The sequence below is a fragment of the Sebastes umbrosus genome, chromosome 11 (genome assembly GCF_015220745.1).
Source record: "Sebastes umbrosus isolate fSebUmb1 chromosome 11, fSebUmb1.pri, whole genome shotgun sequence".
Lineage (NCBI taxonomy): Eukaryota > Metazoa > Chordata > Actinopteri > Perciformes > Sebastidae > Sebastes > Sebastes umbrosus.
The window spans coordinates 22,026,407-22,050,726 of NC_051279.1; the positions used below are offsets into that span (position 1 = coordinate 22,026,407).

Consider the following 24,320-nt stretch of genomic DNA (forward strand, 5'->3'; position numbering starts at 1 on the left):
TATATATATGTCTGTGTATACATGTAGATTTCATTGTTTATTTAAGAGATGGATCCTCTCCCTGCAGTTTATTTTATTTTAACTTCTTCCTTTTTTTTGGTGTGTGTGTGTGTGTGTGTGTGTAGATAGATAGATAGATAGATAGATAGATAGATTGTAACTTTATTGATCCCGAGGGAAATTCAAGTTTCCAGCATCATAGTTCCATAGTGAACAAAAACATGTTAGTAAAAAGGCAGTAAAAAAGTTAGTAGTGCAAAGTACAGAGTACAAAAAAATATACAAAATATAGAAAATGTGTGCGTGTGTTTGTGTGTGTGTGTGTGTGTCCAGTTGGCACATATGTATACCTTTGTGTATCTGTGTTTAAAAGAAAACCTAATAAAAAAAATTCATTAATCAGATGTATTTTATTTTGGCATGAAATTATTAACCGGAAATGCTTTTTGTCTTCTTTCCGGTGAGCTTGATGCTTGTTTCTCGTCTCTGTGTTTTCCCCTTTGCCTCACTCAGTCAGTCAGTGTGTTGAGAACAGAAGGCAGTCAGAGCACCCGTATGTATGTGTCGGTATTTACCTGTCAACATACGGAATAACGTTACCAGGCTAACATTGGGGATTATTTCTAGTTCCGACTAGCAAAGTGCAGGAGATTCTCTTCCCGGACTAGTAGCCATGACAATATGAAAGCGGCGGCGGCGGCGGCGTGGAGAGGAGAGGAAGAGGAGAGGGGGATTTAAATCTCTCTTTCGTCCCAACATCTCCTCTTTGATTTGAAGTAACCGGAGCAGAACCGAGCTGTGCTTCTTCACCGGTACTGAGATACAAGTTGTTCTTTTGTCCAGTTACAGAACAGCAGACTGTTTTTTGTTTTTTGGTGTATATTTCGTGGAGTATTTTGTTTGTCCTGGAGAGCGGAGGAGGAGGTGGAGGAAGTGAAAGCGGCTCACTGAGTCGGGACTGACCGTTGGAGTCGGTCCTGAAAATGGAGGCTGTGATCGAGAAGGAATGCAGCGCGCTGGGAGGACTCTTCCAAACTGTGATCGGAGACATGAAGGTAATAAACACACAGGGACTTTACTACTATGATAATGAAGGTGAAGAGACATGCATTTTACACCTATGTTATCAGAGAGCGACGTCCAACAACAACAGCTCTCTAACGTCATCCCAGCACAGTTAGATAACTTCCTAAACACCTAGTCTTAGTTGTAAAGGTGGATTTCCTTCAACAGATAATCAATTTAGGTTAGCTAGGTAAACCTGAGTACATTTCTTTTTTCTGGTTCAAAGTCGTTTTATTGGTATTCTGTACAAAATCCAATAAATCATAGAAATAATTGTATAAACAAATTATACCCCTCACCCCCATCCTTATACCAATGTTAATACTAATAATAATAATAGAAACAATTACATTTATACATATAAATTAATTAAATCCGATAGAAACATAAACGAAACATATACAAAAAAAGGAAAAAGAAAAGGACCAAAAACAAAAAAAGATAGGTAAATTAAAAAGAGTAATAATAAATAAATAAAGAAAAAAATAAAGAAAAAAGGAAAGGACCAAAAACACAAAAAGATAAGTCAATTAAAAAGAATAATAATAAAGAAAGAAAGAAAAAAGGAAAGGACCAAAAACACAAAAAGATAAGTAAATTAAAAATAATAATAATAAATAAATAAAGAAAACAAAAAATCAAAAACAAAACAAAAAAAACCCTAAGTATAAATTGTGAATTATATGTAATATGAGGTCAGCAGTTTAAAACTTCAATGTCAGTGGTATCCATTTTTTCTATATAGATTAAAAAAGGTATATATATATAGATATAGCATAACATTTCTAAGCACATCCTCTTGTAGTATAGCGAATCTTCTCCAACACCAAATGGTGTATGAGATCTTTAAACCACATCCTAAAGGTTGGAGGATACTTCTCCTTCCATTTAAGAAGTATAAGTCGTCTAGCTAAGAGAGATGCAAAAGCTATCATATTCTTTCCCTGGCGACTGAGATGTATGTCTTGTGGTGCTACTCCAAATACTGCAGTAGTAGCAGAAGGTTCTACGGGTACTTCCAAAACACCTGAAAAGGTTTTAAATATTGACTGCTAGAAACTATTTAGTTTTGGACAGGACCAGAACAGAGGTGAAAGGGTGGCTGGAGCTTGCCTTCATCGGTCACACATTGGGTCGACACTGGGCTGAGTACATTTGCGATATTATTTATGTTATGATAGTTTGGTTATCAGTTCAGTGTTTCTGGCCATACCTACGTAAGTTTTTGTTCTGTGGTAGCTAACGCTAGCGAAATTATATTAGGCTACTATATTTGACTGCATTCTTCTATTCTATTGGAAAAACACATTTTACGTCCATTTGTTCCAGTTTGAAGAGGATGCAGCAGCCAACACTTGGTTAAAGGCCAAGTAGGGCAATCATCAGCCTCCAAACTAGGGCATCTTATTTTGATATTATCTCTTTACAGCTTTGGTCGATGAGACAATTAGCAATTTCCCAGCTGTTGTACTTTGCCTGAAGGAATCCCGGGAATGTAGCTGTCAGGGTAGAAAATTACCCTGCAGGGTCTGAAGGCTTTGACGTGTGTAGGTCAAATGGCCAGCCATCGGGTCTACTGGAGACAGAAAGTTTGTTATGAATACTGCTCAGACATTCAGCACTTCTCATGTCTCACTTGACTAGGTAACTTCATGGTTCCCCCTGTCTCTTAACTGTAACTAGACTGCCAGACAATCCAGTCAAAATATACAAATGGTTAGTGTGTTTGTTTCGTCTGTACATAAGACATACACATTTCCAGGGATTTCTTTTAGAGTGCTACAGATTCAGGGGTTCAAAAAAATAAAGTGACAATTGAGTTAACGCAGGAAACAGACCGGTATTTATGTAGAATACTTATATAATATATTACTAGGAACTGGTTAAAACCCTTAAACCTGCAGTAGGCAGGATGTTTTTGACATCATTGGGCAAAGAAATCCATAATAACCTTTCAGCATATTGTAATTCAAGTGTTCTGAGAGAAAACTAGACTTCTGCACTTCCTCTTGGCTTTGTTTTCAGGCTTTAAAAAATCTAGACCGTGATGGGAAACTTTGACCAATCACAGGTCATTTCAGAGAGAGAGCGTTTCTTTTGAGCGTTCCCATTGGCTGTGCTCTGGCTGGTTGGTGCTGCTTGGTATTTCCTAAACTGATCTCAACATGGCGGTCGGGTCACAAACTTTCTCATTTTACAGATAAACAGTACACTACAAGATGTTTCTGACAACATGTGAGGCGAGAAATAGGCATTACAGTAACAGTAATATTGATTAATATTTGATCAGCGCTGCCTAGTTTGACCGTTTGATCGGAGTTTGCGAGTGATTGACAGCTGCTCAGAGACGGCAGGCTTCAGCTCGGCTCTGATTGGTTTACTTAAAGATTAAAGTTATGAAATTAATTACACTCAGTTTAACAGAAAGATTTAAACATGGGCAGAGGCTGATCTTGGGCAAACAAATAAAACATAACCGACATACATACACAATATAAACATTTTGGAGATCTTTTTTTTTGCTTTTTTTCTTTGTTGTTTTTGGTTTGTTTCTTTTTTTTCTCAAAATGTTTCCATGAATGTATTTGTGTGAGTGTTGATGTGTGAAAAAAAATTATACTAAAGTGGCAGCTCACTAAACCTCAGCTGTCAACAAGAGGAGTAAATGGAGAAATGCAGAGAAAGCCCATTTGTCGTGGTGCTGGAGTGTTTGATATCTGTGTTGAACTAAAGAGAGAGAGGTGGACTGACTGAGTAGAGATGGGGATAAGCGACATGCAAAGAGAAGGCAAAGAACAAAAAGTGATGTAATGCAGAATGGGAGAGAGAAAGAAAGAGGTACTGTAGGTAGAGAGAGTTGACTTGGTTGTTGGGTGTAATGTTTTACAGCATAGCATGACATTCCTCAGACCCCCGACAGTAGTAGCACATCAGTGACAAACATGAGCTCATGCAATGTTCATCACATCATCTGGTGCTGTCTTACTACTACTGTCTTAGCCTCCTCTCTTCGATGCATTGGGCCACTTGTACTCAGTGATGGTTTTTCGATAGAAGGCTCTTCAACTATTTTCAGCCCGGGACCTGAATTCGGTTATTTTAGAGTCCCATTGGGAACCAGGCTCATTATACCATGTATTAGTGCTCTTGTTGTATGGGGATCTTTCCAAAAGAGGCCTGTGACCCAGTTTGCGAGACAACATATGCAGGACATGGCCGTATGTCTATTTTCCTATTAACAGATAACGTAGACTTAAAACGATGTTAAAGAAAATAGGAGCAACATATAAGCTGTTTGGAGGTAATTTGTCATAAAGACATATTCTGTGTTCAAACCAAACCTAAAACTTTTCAGTTGCACACAACCCTGCTAAACTAATTTTCATCCTATAGCTTAAATTCCCTGATAGAGAGGCAAAGTCCCTCCCTTTCCGGTGGACCCCATGGGACTTTATTTCAGAAAAAATATTTACGGCAGTCAACGGCCAGAGACAACTATTTTTTTTTTATCCCATTTGAATGACGCCATGAATCACACATGATGTTTGTCAATTTAAAAGATCATTTTGCAAGTCAAGAAAGTCACAATTTGTCGTAGTATCATTTAGTTTTTTTGTGAAACTGCTCAGTAAGCTATATCTCCGTCTCGCACAACATACGTCACCAACACCAGCTGGCTAGTGCTAGCTAACTTAGCTGTGTTCCACACACAAATGAAACGTTATCTTACCTGATGTGTTTTATCCAGCAACTCCTGGTCTTTCTATCAACCAGGAAGAGAAAGAACGAGCGAGACCCCGTTGCTCGTGTGAGTACATCCCAGTATGAAACACACAGACATCCTAGATTCAGTGACAGAGATGTCACTTACGCGACTTTTGGGTGTGTAGTCTTTCTAATTACGTATTTTCACAGTCTGATACTTCAACAGTTTTACAACAAACTGTGACTTTCTTGACTTGCAAAATTATCTTTTAAATTGACAATCATCATATGTGTGATTCATAGAGCAATTCAAACAGAATCAAAAAATATTTGACTCTCGCCATACTACTAGACTACCGTGCATATTTTTTCCCAAATAAGGTCCATGGTGGTCCACCGGAAGGGGCGGGACTTTGCCTCTCTATTCCCTCAGGTCTACTGGCAACAAGATGGAAACACATATTTTTTGGGGTGACACACCTGGGTTACATGTATGAGAAAGCCTAAGCCTTAGTCAGTTTAGCCCTGCAGGAGAGGTGAGGTGTGGTGAGGCATCAGTATGGCGTCACGTCGATTGAACTGTTGTGTAACTGTGGGAATAGGGAAATCTGTTCTGACGATTGTGTCATCCATGTTTGTGTCTCTTTTACCCCCACAGAGCAGCTACCCTATTTGGGAGGACTTTATCACCAAGGCCGGCAAACTGCAGTCGCAGCTCAGGTGAGACCGTGTTTATGTGCACATACAACACATTTGTATGCTTCTGTATGTTTTATTGATAAAGGAAACAAAAACTATTACAATACTACTGATATTTGCATAACAGTAGTGGATGGAAATACGCAGATTTTGTACAAATTCTTTGAAATATTGTGCTAAATTTGGGTGGAAACTTGACTGAAACTTTTCCTGGCCCTATAATTGTTGCGTAACATCTCTGATACACCATGATGACCCTCCCTATACACCAAGAAATCTCAATCTATCAACTGATTTTGTGCTTTATATGGACTTTTACATTAGATGTCAGTGTTCCTTCTGAAGAAGTCTGAAGTGGCCACGTGTCCTGAGACTAACAAGCAATGACAAGCAATGACAGTCTACATAAAAGCCTAATCTCTTAACAATACTGTCCAGGGGACATTATGTGTCCCTCTCCCCCATTTAGTCTTCTTTAAGCCTGATTTAATTTGTATTTCTAATGCAGTAAATTTGCACACCTCCTGCCAAAATTATTCCATGTCTTCTGCTAACAATGGACGCCAATCCCAGCCACCTCCCCCAGTTGGTTTTAAGTGGCCACGTGTCAGGAGACAAACAACTTATGACAGCTGAAATAAAAGCTTATTGTCCAGCGAGTACTGTAAATATGGACGTCCCGTGGTCTAAATTATACTTTGATTAACAATGCATGGCAGTTCTCTAGCCATTTAAGTGTCCACGTGTCCCGAGACAGACTAATAGTGACAGTTGTATAAAGGCTCGGGGACTTAACAATACCTTCCAGGGGCCACTCAGTGTCCCATTCTTTCATTTTCTCAGTACTAAGGCTGATTAATGTTGATATGTTATTCAAGTGTCTCCATCATTCGAGGGTTAAATATGTGACCCTGCCATGCTAAAACTCAGGGGAGTATTTGTGGCCTTGTTGCTAATGACTGGTTGTTTGGCAGTAGGAGGTCTGAGTGTCTGGGCTCTGGGGCCATGATAAAAGAACAAATCTACCAGTGCGTGTACTGGTGAAAAGGTGAGCTGAACCTATCCAGCAGTCATGTTAGGTTAGTGGCAGCTGGATGATGGAGATGCTTGTGAAAAGTAACCTTTTGTCCAATATATTAATATGTTATAATGTTGTATGATGGCTATCACAAGTTTCATCATGGTACAATATTATATAGATTCTTTGGAAACAATACGATATTTGCTGATATCACAAAATCTGCCACGATACAATTTTGATTAAATTCAGGGGCCTGCAATTGATATTAGATGATATCATATGACTATTTAACACAATCAGTTACATTTATATAAACTCACAAAAGGCAACTAAAATACGATTTGGCAAATTTGTTACCGGGCTCTGTAGGAAGGAGGTGCGCTTGGATGGAAATGGTGACACAGACGTGCCATTGGAATTTCAAAATATAGGTCTATTTTTTAAAGATGACGATATGCATCGATGTTTTCACTTTCCATCAATGATATTGGATTGTTGATCATTGAATCGATCTATCGATCCCGATCGATGGATCGTTACTCCCCTAATGATCGCTGTTCCATACTTTGACGTGTTCCTTTTTATGAGAAAAGATCAATTAATTCTTTACAGGATGAGTTACGTGTCATTCAGAGAAAGATGGCCATGTTTCAGTATTTCAGGCTCCTTTTTTGCTCCCCGCTCCAGGCTGCAGCGGTTGTGGCATATGGTTGGCTGTAACGGTGCCCTTGATCCTGTAGCGCTAATAAGAGTGTGCTATCTGGGCTTGATCGTGGTGACCTACAAATACGGCATTTTCTGCCTGCTTTAGAGCCCGTCTCCAGACACTAAAACTTCATTGAAGCGTTGGTAAATTATTAAATCATTTTTTTTGCATCGTGACTATGAGTGTGTGACTATCTTCCTTCACACCCAAACTAGCCCCTTCGACTACAGCATAACCCCCCACCCAAGCCCCTCTGTAATCAGCTTGGGGACTGTGCTACATAGAAGGATACACACACACATACATATATACAGTAAAACACAAACACACCCACCTTCCCGCCTCGGCCTGGATAAGTGACTAGCCAGCAGTGGTAGCGGCATATGTCTGTGTGTGTAATGACGTCCTAAGGCAAACTACTCTGTAATTTAGACCCTCGGCTCCCCTCTCACAAAGCAACTAGGAAATCAACCAATTACAGTGTTGGGCCTGTTCTGTCATTTTTTTGGTCCAAATATGGTGTTTTTTTCTGCCCATTCTGGTTTTAAGCAGCCATCATACACACACACACACACACACACACACATGCATGCGCACTGCACAGCTTTGAAGAAAGAGGGCAGGGTGGAATATAGGCTAGCTGATTTCTAATCACAGTCCTCTTTTAACTCTTCAGTGTTTTGGTCTGTGTGGTGGCTCATGGTTGATGCAGCTGTGTCAGGGCTTTAGGCGTATACTCAGGCCTGCTTCAGAAGTTCATTTTGTGGAAAAACAGACCACCTCAAAACTTCAAATTCAGCTTATGGACTGTATGGTTATAAAACTTATTTGGGCTCAAATCGGAGCCCGGTGTTAAACGGTGGTCGGGCACACACCGATTACATTACGTACCCACCGTAGTTTTGCTTTTTTCACAGAAATAAAATCCATTTAGTTCATTTTGGCGTATCAGCGCCGCGTTATCGATACATAGTTGGACGACAAATGCTAGAAACTCAAAGTGAAAGTGTCAGCTCCTGCTCAGCACAGAGTAGCAGGAGTCAGATTTCACACACGGGACGAGAGAGAATTGACAGACAAAACCATGGCGGAGGATTTGGTGTCAAAGCGAAAAGCACAAGCACCTATTTGGCAGCATTTTAGATTTAAACCCAATGCTATAAGGGAACCATAATGTTAAATGAGGCAATCGCCGTGAGGAGGATGGAGAGGTCACAGCTGGTTTGCACGGCAAAGCAGCGCCGGGTGGAAACCTGTGGCCCCACAGCGAAAGCTCTACCGAAGAGGCCAGACACACACGTTAAAGATCAAAGTAAGCGCGCTACACATATTGACCGTCATCTTTTCTTATAAAATATCTGGCGTAATCGGTAACACCGGTGTTGCAGAGGCATACTATTCCTGTCATGAGACTTGGTATGTTGTGTGAAACAAGTGAAGTTTAACACAACCTCTTTCTATGATTCAGATTTACTACAGTCACATTCCAGTTTGTGTTGAACTAAGAATAGATGGGGGCAGCAGTGCTGAATGTATCATTGTCAGAAAGAGCACTCTAGCTACACTACGCCAAGGTCTATGGGGAGTTTAGATTGGCTTGGCCGAGGCCTTGCGGAATAGATATGTTAAAGTCGTTTGTCTTGACTCCAGGACAGGGGCGTTAGCAGATTTTAAGGCCAATGGTAGCAGTCAGGTCACTGTTGGAGCACTGTAGCAGCAGTGTTTTTTTATTCTTACATCCACAGAAATCTTGAGGCTTTTTGGCTGACTGTCAGAGCTGAAATTAGAACCTGATTATTCTGCCTTTAGTGCAACTTAGTATTCATTTATTTGTTGAGAGGTTACCTAATTTCACTGTCGACTGAACCGGAACATTTTAAAAAGATTCTGAATGTCTAATTTTTTTAATGTAAAACCATGATGTTTCCCTCTTATGTTGACAACTTTTCCAAGGTTGTGCTGACAGGAGTTGAACGTGTAGTGAACCAGTTTAATAGTTTGGCATTTTCTCTCGTAAAAAGCATGGAACGGATTACAGCAGATGATCAGATGGCTTGTAATTGTAAACTACTGTACATTGCGCTTCAGCGGGCTGGAGCCACTAATACTAAAAGTAGGCTTCTGTTAAAACCGCTTCCCACACAAACCTGTTTTGGATTAATATATTAAATGTGACTGAACAAGTCCGTGCTGCTAGTGCATGTAAAATATATAATCCACAGGCCAATGTGTACATGGTATAAATTAGTGGAGACAGATATCAGTTGGAGGGTTGCTCTAGGGGCTGCACAGGGCTTTAAATAGAAAGGAATCTGTGTGTGTGCCTGCGCGTATGTTTCTTTTTCCATTTGCAGGACACACCCTGGGATCTTCTGGTCAGCTCTGCAACAACACAGCACTTATTAGCCAATTATATTCAGTGTTTTTGAGTTCAAGTTCCAACCTTCTTTGACTGAATGCTTATACTTGGCTGTCACTCGAATGTAGAAGAATATTTAAGGCCTGGAGCTATGTTTTAGATCAGGCTTGTTTACCAGTTGATCAGTTGTGTTGTGTTTTCCCTTTCTGTCAAGCTTGTAGGAGGCCCCTCTGAGATGTTAAATGTAACTCTATTAAGCAAATAACAATTTTAACAGTCTTGAGACAGTTGAGAAAAGACTAAGTAAGTAAGTCATTTTGAGAGTGCTCAACACAGTGGCTCTGTGGTTTAGCACTGGTCCTGGGTTGGAACCCCAGGGTGCTCCAGTTTCCTCCCACCCCAAAAGGAAAAGTGTGTTACATTTAGGGGGATCTATTAGCAGAAAATTGATATCATATTAATAATACATTTTCTTTAGTGTATAATCACCTGAAAATAAGAATCTTTGTATTTTCTTTACCTTAGAATGAGCTGTTTATATCTACATAGGGAACGGGTCCTCTTCATGATGCTGGCCGTCATGTTTTCTACAGTAGCCCAGAACGGACAAACCAAACACTGGCTTTAGATTGGATTCGCTTTTCACTTTTCGTGGCCACCGTAGTCTTTCCTACACGCTTGGCACACAAGAGAAATTTCAGTAGGTTGCCATCTGCAACTTCACTGCTAGATGACGCAAGATCTTACACACTTCACCTTTTAAAATACTACTCCACAGTTTATTCGTATAACATTGTTGCACTCACAATGACTCTTTATTTAAAAAAAACATCAAAATTGATGCAGCAGAACCAGAGATATCGTCTTCTTTGTTGTCAAAACCTGGCGCCTAAACACACCTTTGTTCCATCTGCAAGTCAAACTTGGGAGTCGGCACCAACCTGTATTCAGCTGTTGTTTTGCCCAGTTGTGAAAGCTGTCTGGACTGTTAATGGAAAGGCACAAGTTGTGTTCTAATGGTGTTCTGTTGGCTATGGAAGATAACAAGTGTTTACAAATGAAGGTACTCAGGGTTAGAACAAACATGCTCTTTTGGCTGAATGACCCTGGAAAATTTCCGGACAGTTGTTTATTTTTTCAGAATGCATGACTGATAGGTAGTGTTGTCTGTGTTGAGGAGATCGGATATCACAAACATGCATGTGCACACACCAAGAGCGTCATCTCCATACCTGTGGTCTGAATCATGAAAGGCCTATTGTTTCTGAAGTAGGTGAGTCAGTATTATATCAACCAGTCAGCTGGCCCGCCAATGAGGCAACCTGTTGCCAGCAAGCAAAGTAACTGGTCAGTCAGCCAGCCAGCCAGACAGGCAATCAGTCGGGATACAAGACGGTGTCTTTAATGCGTAAAACAGAAAGTAATCTTACACCAAGCTTCCACTGCTTTTTTTTTTTTACGACAGATTGAATTTCTTCAGTCTGTTATGTATAAGCATTATTTTATACTGCAATTTGTAAATACTTGGTAAACCATACAAGATGACAGAGAGGCAGGTATGAGTCGTGAACTTCCCACAAAGCCCATTTTCCATTTTATAGCCGAACAGAGTAGATCCCACATTGATCCTTTCATTGACCTGTAAGTGCAGCAAACTGAGCTCGAGAGCTGCTCTGCTGAGCCGGACAGATTCCAGCGGTAGACATTCCTCACACAGCAGGGCACGTTTAAGTTTGAACTTACGCACACACTCACAGCGCATACAGATACTATTATACATACTTAACATTTCAAATTATCAGGGTTGATGTAATCTAAAATGTAGCACATATGTGCAGTGGGGGCGTAAGAAAATATTGGAAAAAATCGAATATCGCGATATTATGTTTTGGGATATTGTATTGATTCTCAAAAACACTATCAATTTTGTATTAATAGTTTACATGCAAAGATTAACTCAGTCAATATTTTATTTAATTTGCAAAGAGATGTGCCCTCTCAGTGTATGTGCCCTCTCAAAGTAGTGCTATGATGTTGGATTTTACAGGGACTGTGATAAATGCAAATATGCAAAACGCAATATATCGCCTAACTTACAGTATCGCAATGTATTGAATCGTAACCCTCATGATACATATCGTATCGCCAGATTCTTGCCAATACACAGCCCTTATGTGCATACATGTGCAACAGATGTTTTTTTCTCTACCTTTCCGAGCAAAAGAAGATCTGAAACGTTTTTTTATTCATCTGATCAGTTCACGTCTTTGCTTGCCAACACTTGTATGTAATTTCATTAGTTGATCAGCCACCTGTGTTTGTGTAACCTTTGACTGATTTAAAGTAATGCTTCTGCCATCATTACTGCACTGGGATTTTCTCCTTTTCTGTGTACAGATTTATTTTTATAAAACATGTATAGTGTTTCACATCAGTAAAGTGTGATGTATTTATTTTTTAATTCTGTCTACCTCTTTTTTCCCCCCCCCAGGGCGACGGTGGTTGCTGTGGCAGCTTTCCTGGATGCCTTTCAGAAAGTGGCCGACATTGCTACCAACTCACGAGGTAGAAATACGCACACAGATATTATACGCCTGAGTGTATGAACAGTGTTTTTTCTACTGCAAAACCATCCCTGATCTCTTAAAGGATTCATTTTCAGTCTTGAAGGACACCGTGTAGCACCGTGCTGACAGGGTTAAATCAGTTAACTCATAACAGTTTGTGTGTCTGGGCACCTAAGTGTCAGTATGTTTGTCTGTGTAGCTCTACTGTGCAAGTCCACAGTCTTTCACCCCACTGTGCTGAGAAGTTCTGAGGCTTGTTTGCTTTATCGTATGGGTAGTAAATCCGTCACTATGCTGTTTGAAGCTCTGCTGCTGGCTTTGTCTTCAACCTCTACCCCCATTTCCCCTGCTTTCTGGCCCCCCAACCCCCCACATGTACTCCACCTCTGCTACATCTGGACTCTCCAGTGCTTCAGCTCTGTATGAGAGGGGAAAAGAGAGAGTGAGAGATCTCATCCCTCTCTAGCTTTGACACCTCCAGCCCTGCTCCATACTATTAATACTATTAATAGGATCTGAGACAGGCACACACATCCATCACCTCACTCACTGCAGAGAGAAAGAGAGGGGGAGGGAGAGAGATGGGGGAGTACAGGGAGTCATCATTCTCTCTCTCTCTCTCTTTCTCCCTCTTTCTCTGTCTAACACACACAGTATAAATGTTTTGCTGCGAAGGAGTCAGCTGAAGAGCGTTGCGTCATCTTTCATCTGCTCTTTCATCACTTTCTCTCCCCATTCTCTCCACATATCTCAGCTTAGCAGTATCGCATAACACCCCTTATCATTTCTGTGCTCTGTTGCTCAGGCTTCGCTGTGCACCTGAGCTCTTCAGCACAGAGACAAGCGTGGATAATGTGTTATAATGCACTGTTGGCTGACACACTGCTATCTGTATCACAGATCGATAACCTGTCCACAAGATAAACGTACCGGGGTATAATAATGAGTCATGATTACCTGGATTACAGATTATATTTTCCATTAAGGCTCCCAGTTGTATATCTTTGCACATTCCTAAAATGTTTATATAAAACCCTATATACCTCAGATTGGTGAGGTACATTGTAAGGACACCACATTTTTTTTCTACCACTTGTGCCTGTAAGCCTTTCATTTTGCTTATCATACTTTGTATGAGCTTATGAATGCTTTGATAACATAATATAGCAAATCACTTTAATAAATATGTCTTTTATCTTCTTATCTGTACTATACTTTATCTTTAAATAATGGAATTTGAAATGCTCTTAAACTAGTTTGGAGCTCATAACACCCTTCAGCTTGATGTACTCTTTGCAGTAGCTCAAATATCTGGAGAATTTCAATGAAAACTTAATAATAGATCTAACTGCAGTTCTATCACACACATACACACACACTCACCTTTTCTGCATAATGGTTGTAATAGGGTTATTTGATTTTTCCATAATGATTAAAGGCTTTTTGAGTGGGGCATGCTCCAGAGAGCTGTGTTAGCTGCTGTAATGACCAACAGGTGTTGGACAGAATGTAATATTAGTATTAAGTAAAGATGTCATGTTTTTTATTATTTGTTTGCTTTCTTGTTTTGATGTATTGAGCTCATTTAAGGGCCTCTGAACGGTCGCTAGAAGGCAGGAGAGTAAGTCGGAAAGAACGTTTTTCTCATTACCTCTAAAGTTAACTTATTTTAAAGATATCAGCAATATAGTTTTGTGGTTTCTGGTAGCTTAGAGGCATGACAAATTGGATAGAACTTTAGGTCAGCCCCCACAAGAGCCCATATCTGTTTTGGAAAGAAAAATATTTTTAAAAACTTGGATCTCTGGAGTAGTGTGAACTCATTTGTCACCACACCAAATTGCTCTGTTTAAATCTACTGTATAATACAGTTATGTACATGCAACGGACCTCTAGACGTGTCCTCTGCTCTGTGAAGATATCAGCTTACTGTATTGTTCACCTACAATGCGGAATATCACGGTCCGTGTGTGTCTGTGTGTGCGTGCTTGCTACAGTAGCTTTGATGTTAAAAAAAACATCTGCGTGGTTTTGTGTCGAAGATCAGATATAGGCTAGTATTGACAGACACACCATTTTCCGTATGCTCATCGTGATTAGCCAGAGGCAGCTGAGGCCACATTAGACGAGGACTTCTTTCCTTCATCTTTTTCTATCTTTCTCCATCTTTTTGCTTCTTGTATGTCTCCAAGTCCTAACCTGCTTCCCACAGCCATCACCATGGTAACGGCATGGAAATCAGGTTGGATCAAAGGTGTGTGTTAAGGGGATAAAGTAAAAAAAAACAAAACAGCCCTTTTTCTCTCTACCACCACACCTTAGAGACCAACAACTGTTAATGTTCTTCTATAATAATAATAATAATAAAGGCGCACAAACATAAAAGTAACCAGAGATTTGATAGTGCACGTGTTAAAGGTTGTTTAGTCTCTTAATCAGGAGAACAAGGCTTCGCGGCCGCCTTTGTAAACGGATATTGGCATTGATGGTAGCTCATAAACATTCAATGGTTGATCACTAGACTTGACAGCAGTTATGTTTATAGGTGTTTAGATGAAAGTCACGGTGGGACTCTTTTATCAGTGTTATCACTGAAGCAGCATGATCAGAAGCTTTGGAAGACACATAAACAGAAGTGAGTCTTCTGAGTCAAAACTTGAACTTTGGACTGTAATGTTCACATGTGCATCTTTGTTTAAACTATTAATATGTGTAATGTGCATACCAAACGTTTTAAATAACATTTCCATTTAAGGGTCAGTCCATTTTCAGTTCACTTAGTTCCCAATGTAGATAAAACCTGGACATGATTAACTACTGATTAAACATTGTTTTGCAATTCTGACATAGGTAACCTCGAGCAAGACTTCAATTTGACACATCTGTCTTTATACCAACAGATGTTTTCACTCCAGTCCTGAATGCCAACTGAATACAGGCCTTTTTTTCCATTTGTAATTCATGCTGTCAGTGTAAGTTGCATTAAAGAGAGCTCTTTTACAGTACATTTGTTAGGCTTTTGCTCAAGAACGAAGTCTAACAAAAAAGGTTATCAAAAAACCTCCCCACATCCTAGTATGTTGGAACTCAAGTAGTGATCTGTTATACGTCACCACTGTAGTTGTTTAATTGTTGTCATAGGTTAAATATATGAAAGGCGTGTTCAAGCACTTCAAACACTCTTCAAACCTCAATGATTTCATTATATTCAGGCTATAACAACAGGAAAACGCCCTATTCACAGAAGCTGACCTTTTGCCCAAGATTTCCCTTTTGAATTTATATTCTCTCTCTCTATATATATATATATATATATATATATATATCTTTGATTGCAACAACTATGGCCTATTCACAGCTTTTTTTCATGTCTTCCTGGCAAGAATAATAAGTTCCACTGTTGTCAATTTTAAAAGTAACTCACACAATGTCATTATCAGTGTTGACAGGCTGTTGGAGTGTCTCTCTCATGCCTGCTCAGCAGCTGCGTAAGTTATATTCAAACATTGTTGTGTCCTTGTTACATCCTTGATATTGTTGATATTGAAGTGTATGTCATCTGTTGATTCAGGTGGAGCTAGCTGACGCACTGGACCTGATAAATTGGGCAAAATGCTTTGTGTCCTTTCACTCTCCCTCATGTATAATAACCAAAGAAACCAAACACACCACAACGTAATCATCATAGTCTTAACATTAATGCAAGTGGCTTTTGATTATAATGTTCTTGTTGATTTTATGGTGAAAAGCTTGTGTCAGCAATATATAGCTCTAGTCGTTTCATGAAAACACACCGGGGTTATGAAACAATCGTCCAGTGTAAACACCAGTAAATGCTCATTGCATGAGCTAATCACTGTGGTGGTGAAGTAAAAACGTTCGCCTGAGTTTTGGAAACCGTCCAGCGAAAGCCTGTAGCTTGATATAATTATCAGCTGTTGCATGCTGTTTGTGTTTCTGCAGTTGTTTAAGTGGTTTAGTTTAACTGATTTATGAAAACCAGATGGGCCAGTTTTTTGCATTACATGGACCAGGTCTGAAGATGCCCAATTACAGCATAGTTAGGGTTGGAAAAGAAATGAGGATTAAGGTGCAAGAATGAATTCGTATTACCAAAATAATCTCACGATGAGTGCATTTGCTTCTTTTTATTGTCAAGAATTGTAAAAGGTAAAGTCCGGCTTACTCGTTTACAGTTGAGTGAAATAAAATAACTGGAATGCCGAGTGGAGAAAGTTTGAATAAAAGAAAGAAAGAAAGACTTAAGTTTCCAGACAAAGCTTTTCTTTTCCTCTGTTGTGCTCTATTATTCAGAGTCTATTGGAGCTGAGCACAGACACAGCAGACTGGATCTGCTTGCTTTGGTAGAACACATGCGTACATGTAAAAGACGTACAGTATGTACAGTATGTATATACACACCCGCAACTGCTAATGAACAGAGACACACTCAAAACCATAGCTGCTCACACACCTTTATACATTCAAATGTATTCATTGAAAGACATGTACATTCACAGCCACACACAGGCAGAGGATTAGCCGAAACCACCTGTTTCGCTGTGCTCTGTTGTGGTCTGTTCGGATTTGGACTTTCTTCATGCACAAAGGACTCACTTTGCTTTGTTGGCTCAGTCTGATAAAGTACATTGAAGTGTGCTTTGGCATCTCCCCGCTGCCTCTCATTTCAACTTGTCTTCCAGCTGCGTTTTGAACTTCTTCAGGTTTATTCGTAGAATGTCAGGTTCTACTGTACAGTTTCATACATATTTGATTTCCATCAAAATGAAACTGCCCTTTTCCTGACCTTCTCTTAGTCCTATCCCTGTGGACATTTATTCATCCAGTTGTTTGTTTTATGCCTTCATCTTTTGTCCTTGCAGCTTTGTTTATTTTAGCCGTAGGTGCTGAGTATGGACAGCTAGGCTGTGGCTGCTCCATGCATTTTTAAATTATTTTTTTTCAGTGCGGTCTAAAATAACACTGGTTGTCTTGCTTTGTCAACCCCCTGACCCCGAGCACACTTTCAACACCAGTCAATCATTTAAGAAAGTTTACAACATACATCAGCACCAAGCCTCTGAATAATGTGTGTGCTGTGAAGCTGAGAAACCAACATTAGCACTGATGAGACACAAACCAAAATATCACCTTAAAAACTCAATGTAAAGCATTCCTGGGAGACTAAAAAGGGAGAGATCTTGTTACAAAGAGAGAACCTTTTTAGTTGTTATGCTTAGTGTTGCGTGTCACTGTCATATCGACAACAAAGATTTTTCCAAAATGTTTAACTTTTTCAGTCAGATTGGTTATCAATTGGCAATCGTTCTTCCCCCGTGACTGCGTCATCGGCTGTCTTCTGGGTTCCCCACACATAACAGGATATCTGATCGTAAATATTGAACGTTTAATATTTACGATTCGAAATCGGTGCGGCAAGGATGGACTTCCGAGCCTATCGAGGGATGTAAAAAACACTCTTAACAAACCTCGCAACACAGGAATATCTGGAAGGATAATCTTTAGAACCATCAAAATCAGGGTTTTGCTGACCATTGTCAGGAGGGGGGAATGGGACCCAAAATCGGCTTGATTCTCGTGTAATAACTGAAGAATTTAATTTAAAAATAGATTTTTTTTGTCTAATTTTATCCTTGTAAGTCTGTCACACTTTGTACCCTCTCTTGCTCCTCTCTTATCCTGTCTCCTTTGCCACTTTTTGCAGCCCTTTCTTCTCTCTCTTTCTATGGCTCGCCTTTTCATTGACCTTCTTTACTCTCTGTCCCTGTATCTTTCTCACAGTTCGATCTATTCTCTAACCTTGAACCTGCCCACAAAGGTGAAAACATTACATAAGACATACGCCGGTATCCATGTACTGTTGGCACAAACACACACCAGGGGTGGCCACATCACGCACTCGCAGAGTTGCTTCTGCCTCGAAGCAGTGTGTCACTGTTTGCTCTAATGGGTCTAATGGTTCTATTTGATTTAAAACTCATGTGATTAAACGTTAATGATTAAACATGTTTTGGGTCTGACTTCATAGAAAAGCTCAGACATCAGGCCACATGGAACAACGTCCAGGAGACGGACAAACAAGCTGTTACCAAGAAGTGTCTGCACATTTTGCTGAAAGGAAAAATGTGATGCTGCAGGCAACAGGACAGGGAATCTTTAGTTATCTCACAATTCAATTAGCTTTTCAATTGAAGGTGCTATGATTTCGATCACAAAACTATTCTTGCTCCAGACGCGCATGAATAAAATGGAAACAACATAGTTGGAAGTGATGTTGATGTTTCACATTTTATAAGCAGAATCTGAGCATATCCATAGTAATATGTTTAGTCATGGTGCACACAATGAAGCTTTAATCAGTAGAGATCATATAGACAAGCTTTTAGCACTTGTTGGAATCAGTTAATCAATGTTGGTTAAACTAATCACATTAAATGAGCAGATTGGTTTACATTGAGTCCCATCACATTCTGTCAATAATCTCCTTATCTCATTATCACTTCCTCCAAAATGTGACTTCCCTGCAGTATATAAAAGTAGCCCCCCTGTATTCAGCCCTCTGAATCCCAGTGAAGTCGTTTTTTGCATCAGTGCTCAGTTGTTTAACAGACAATCATGATGTTTCGAAGATCCAATTATTTTCCCCACCCGTACCATAGGTAACTAAGTAGCAGTTTAGAAAGCATTTGAAGATGGACCTGTTTAATCCAAGTACAGGGTACAACTTTGGGCAGAAGACAAGTATACGTTACATAACCGTCACTCTAAAGTACTCCTGCTTTCTTTGCAAGGTGTTACTTATACTTATCCTGTACCTCAAGGTTATCACAACCTTTTTTGCTAAATACTCAAAATGTGTCAAGAGGACATGCAAATCAATTTAAAGAATTAATTTGACAAAACAAACAATTATTATTTATGATGCCGTATTAGGGTCATTGTTTGCCACTTTAATCTCAGAGAATGTCCAAGTTTTTTCTCAGACTATTACCCTCTCTCGTAATTTTTTTTTTCCTTCATTGGCCCTAATACGCCGTCGTATAATTGCATAGAGCCAGACTGATAGATTTGAAACACAACGATGTATTATATACACAACGATATTCCGTGATCAGCTCTTTCAGCTCTTTTTCTGCTGTCGGCTGAGACAAAACCAGGCAGTCTGAACCATATTTTCTCCCTCTGGATACTTGAAACTGCACTGGTCATTGGTGAAGAATGAGACAAAGCCCTATTGAATCCGTGAAGAGAGAGCGAGAGAGAGAGATAAAGAGAGAACAGAGTAGGCAAAAGAATAATCCTTTCTCTTGTTTCATCAAGTGCCATTTCATGTCCCATGTAGATCCCCTCTTTCCCTCTGTTTTGTATCAAATTATACTTTCGTCACAGTTTCCTTCTGCGTATAATGGGCTTGTGTCTGTGTCTGTTTCTGTGTGCCTGTGTATGCGTCTTCTTTTAGCTTGTGTGTTTCTGTGTTCATCCTGTACAGTATATCAGTGCTACCTCTTTGTGGTATTCCATTCACCAAGTGAGTGTGAGAGTGACGGAGTGGGTGAGTAGTAGTGAGATTTCTTTCGAGTCAGCCGCGGTGAAACAGCTGACGGCAGCCATGCTGCACAGTGAGATGAGGTCACACCATACAATAGACCAGACAAGGAGAGCAGATGTTAAAAATAACACAGTAATGCAGTTTTGACTCTTTCCAAGAACTGCATATTGTTGGACTCAAAACAGACATGAATTATATAAAAGTATATTCTCAAGGGCTGTAAAGTTGAAGGCCGTTATGATCTATCTAAGGTTGCTAGACTATAGTATGTAACTGGTATGCAGACACCCCTTTCTGGGAAGACTGCTTAGCATCCTAACAGGCTTACGAGGTTTACATAGAGCAAGTTCTACCAGTTTTGAGTCATAATTATGGCTTGTTTGAGGCTTTCACTAACCCATCTTTAAATCACAGAGTGTGACCTTGAAAACCACAGTCACTCTTGCTTACAACTGCATATTCAAAAACATTCACGCTTCACCGAATTTCTCGCACCACCCGTGGCATAATAGTTTGTTCACAGTTATAAAAATAACCAAGCCTGTGTCACATGTTGGTTGCCAGCTGTCAGGACACTGTCTGGGCATGTAGTAGAGTGAGTATTTGTGTGTGTGTGTTCATATAAAGTATGTTAGTATGTTGTCTACTGTATGTGTGTGTGTGTGCCTGTGTGTAGTATATTAATCCCAGTGGCTCTGTCAGCAGCTCTAGTGTTGAGTCTGTTTGGACACGTCTGACTCTGAGGAGATGAAATAGACACCTGCCACAGAGCTAGCATGTAGAAGCCTGTTAGATCTAATTGGACCTAAAAAGATTATTAAGTCGTACGAACATGTTTTTAGAGCCGATAATTACTTCTCCTCCAGTCCTTCCAGTCACCTATCCAGTTCCTGAGATTGCTTTCAGCAAAGAATAATCATAAACAGAACATTAAATCACCTTCAACAGCTCCATATCACTAGAATTTCATTTTATATGCCGTTAACGTTTTTATAAAGTTCCCTTGCTTGAATAATAAAAAGTATTTTTTTGGTTTTGCCTTGACAATTGCATAACACTAAAGATGAAAAATAAATTATTCATTCAACGATTAGCTGTATTAGCACATTTATAAGGCTAAAAGACCTAAAACGTTTACCTATGTACAGTAATAGCCCACTGTATGGTCAACATAAACCTCTGTTTCCCTAGGTTTACAAGTTATTATTCAGATGTAGATGTCTAATGTAGTATTGTTAAGCCTCTATGAATACGATAAACCAGTCCTTACACACATCCTGTCTGTTTGGAAGAATGACAGCCACTGTTTTTCATATTACAATACTTGCTGTTGTAAGGCTTTACTTCTTTATTACCCCAGTGTCTGTCCCTCTTATCTAACTGCACCTGCTTTTAATTTGCATTTATTACAGAAATATCGTGAGAGCCACCTTTTTCCACTTGGACCAATGGTAAAAAAACAAAACATGAACCTCACTAGTGGGTTGTCTGGAAGCAGCCCATGTCTGAGTGAGCTGCAGCCTTTATGAAACTTTAATGATTTGTCTCCCAGTAGACACGGAGAGGCAGAGGATGGAGGGTATGGAATTAAGATGCTTAAGGTGTGTTGCGGTACTGGGTGCGATGCTAAATCCCCAGATCAAAGTGAGCTATCATTTTCTCATAATCAAAGTGTAATGGGAATAAAGTTAGGGGTGTTTTAATGAAAATAATCGACCCAGTATCATAATCCAGTGCTGTTTTTACCGAACTGGTACACTGGTTGAGATGCCCTTGCCAAGTTCTCTCATTGCTCCATATTTTCCAGCTTGCTTCTAGTCGTTGAAGTAGCTGTGCTACATCTCTCTGACCTCTATCCGCTGCCTAGCTTCAGCCCATTGTATAACCTCTCTCCCATTAACATCAATGGCACTCCTCCTTATGGAATAGCTTAGTTCCACTGAGGCCCTTGTGCGCCTGCAATGAGTTCACCACCACGAAAATAACTTCCAATTTAGAGGTGTGTATGTTCTTCATTTTGAACTATCTGCAGTGTATTTCTTATATACGTTTTGAAATAACATGTCTCTGAAACAGACTCCACAACAGCAGATTACATGCATATTGTATAAATAGTTGTCCATGCTGTGTTGCTGTGTTTAGCAGATATCCAGGACAAGTTGGGCTGTAAACCCCAGATGTCTCTAAAGATTTACCTTCTACTATTTCCAGTCATCTGGTAATGCACTTGGTGCCTCTGCTAATGCAGGGGTAGAAGCTGTCACAACTGTTATCTGTTATCTATGCCTGTCACTATTACAGGCTTAGATAACATCACTCTTTTTTAACTTTTCAGTCTTGGTAGTTGATGCTTTGAGGATGATTTTAAAAGCTGAGTTACAGAGCAAAAATTGAGGTTAATTAAGTGTGGATGTGAAACATTGGGATCCATAAAGTCTAAATGGGAGATAGAAGGGCTAGTGTACATGAACTAGATACTGTAGATCTCTGTAATCTTTGAGTCAGAGGGGAGTGAGAAATCAAGTGTGTCGATCGTCATGTGTGTGCACAGGGATTTGAGCTTCTGGGTCCATGTGTGTACATGCAGGCAAGCACATGCTACACATGTTCTTGTGTGTGCACATGCATTGCCCTGGTTGTTTCTCAATGAGGCCTCTGTTCCCCCTCTCTCATCCCCTTTTTACTGAGTGACGCTGGGCCATGTAATTACTGTGAACTAGCACACATCCAGCCTATTTTAGTTCAAGTAAAGACCTGATCCAGTCTGAGATAAGCAGACACTCAGGACTTGATAATCCAGCAAGTCTAACCTGAATGCAGATGTCCTTTTACTTGACAGGCTCCCAAGACAAAAGTAGCATTTTCTGTTAAATAGTCATGGATGCATTGGCTTTCTAAACCAAACTTGGAATGCTCTGAACTCAAGACTTTTGTGGAACAGACTTCAGTTTATTCAGTCTGTATTTTGCTCATTTCTCTAAGCAGGCTCTGTGTGCTCCACCATAGACAGACCCCCATACAGCTTCACGAGGGGAAAAAAAGAAAAATCCGGCCCTTTCCTCTTTGCCCCTCTCAGTTCATGGCTCGGCCTCTGTTACACAGCAGCCTGAACTAACCCACTGTCTGAATGCCCTCTCTGACAGGGCTCTGTCCTCTTTTCCAGTTTCAGTCCAAGACCAGCCTGACCGTGTACATTTCCTGTCCTCAGTCCAGCTCAGACCTACATCCCGTTTCCCCTGGACGAGCCGTGACTCTCAATTCACCCTCTGTTCTCTTCTGTTCACCCTGACCCCATCCTGGGAATCTTACAGATCACTGGAACCAGCAATTAAGTCACTTAATGGGTCAAATACACTTACTCACGCATAGACTCACAGACTGATTCAAGCTAGCACACTCTTAAGTGCACATGCACACATACTATACATACACAGCATAAGTAGAGATTCAATCATACAGACTAAAATGAACACAATTATTCCCCCCCCCCTCTCAGACTCACAGACAATAGATTCCTCAGTCTGAATCAGTGCCGTTTTTTTTCTGCTGTTTGAAAATGTATGGGTCAAACTCTTTTGTGACGTCTCATTTTAGACTATAAAATACACTAACAAAGAAAATACAAGGAAGTACATTTGAAAAATTTAGCTGCAAAAAGCCACTTTAGTACGAACATCTGCCCATTGACATTGCAAATTCAAGGTTAGGCTCTAAAACGCCCTTGTCATGGAGTTAAAGCTGTAGTGGGTAGAAATGGTGCAGATATGATTTAAAAAAGTTATTTTTTATAAAAAACGGTCACTCTATCCTGACAGTATTGCATGAGACAGGTAATCTGAAAAAAAAACATGTGCCTCTGTGTCCTCCAGTGCTCCTAATGGCATCTGCAAGATTTCACAGACCAGAGGAAAACAACCAATCAGAGCCGAGCTGGAGCCTTGCCGTCTCTGAGCAGCTGTCAATCACTCGCAAACTCTGATCAAACGGTCAAACTAGGCAGCGCTGATCAAATATGAATCAATATTCTGTTACTGTAATGCCTAATTCTCACCTCAAATGTTTTCAGAAACATCTTGTAGTGTACTGTTTAGCTGTAAAATGAGAAAGTTTGTGATCCGACACCTATGTTGAGATCAGTTGAGGAAATACCAAGCACCGCTCACCAGCCGGAGCACAGCCAATAGGAACGTTCTCTTTGTAGAAACGATCTGTGATTGGACAAAGTCTGATGATGCCAAAATAACCAAGATGATGATGCCGAAAACATTCTGCCTACTGCAGCTTAAAGGGATACAAATGTGTGTTTTTTTGCGCATGTGTGGACCAAAAAGGATAAGACACAGGACACTGTCTTCAGGAGAGAGAGAGAGACAGTGCGCATGTTTTCGAGACACAGAAGAGTGGGCCAAACACCTTTTGAGTGTGTTTGACCCAGTAGAGAATCAGAGATTCCCATGTGCACTTGACTGTGCGTGCATGCAATGTGTGTCCACACAAGTGTCTGTGGGTGTTAGCGCTGTTTGCTCTCTGTTTTTGTTTAAACATAAACCCGGTTAGACCAGTGAGGTTTGGATTTGGAACATCTGACATGCATGCAAAGCCAAATTCATGATGTCATTATTTGGCAA

General features: G+C 40.1%; 1 protein-coding gene across 9 annotated transcripts in view; it reads left to right on the forward strand.

Moving 5' to 3' along the window:
* The first annotated feature begins 476 nt into the window (after positions 1 to 476).
* Positions 477 to 24,320, forward strand: part of LOC119496748 (protein MTSS 1-like) — a 62,627-nt gene continuing 38,783 nt past the window's right edge. For 4 of the 9 annotated variants that reach the window (XM_037784273.1, XM_037784279.1, XM_037784280.1 and 1 more), the window contains exons 1-3: positions 477 to 1,055; positions 5,429 to 5,490; positions 12,047 to 12,120. In XM_037784273.1, coding sequence (XP_037640201.1) covers positions 984 to 1,055; positions 5,429 to 5,490; positions 12,047 to 12,120 — 208 coding nt within the window. In that variant the 5' untranslated portion in view covers positions 477 to 983. The remainder of the gene's footprint in view (positions 1,056 to 5,428; positions 5,491 to 12,046; positions 12,121 to 24,320) is intronic. The other 5 variants (XM_037784276.1, XM_037784277.1, XM_037784274.1 and 2 more) reach the window with 2 other exon arrangements.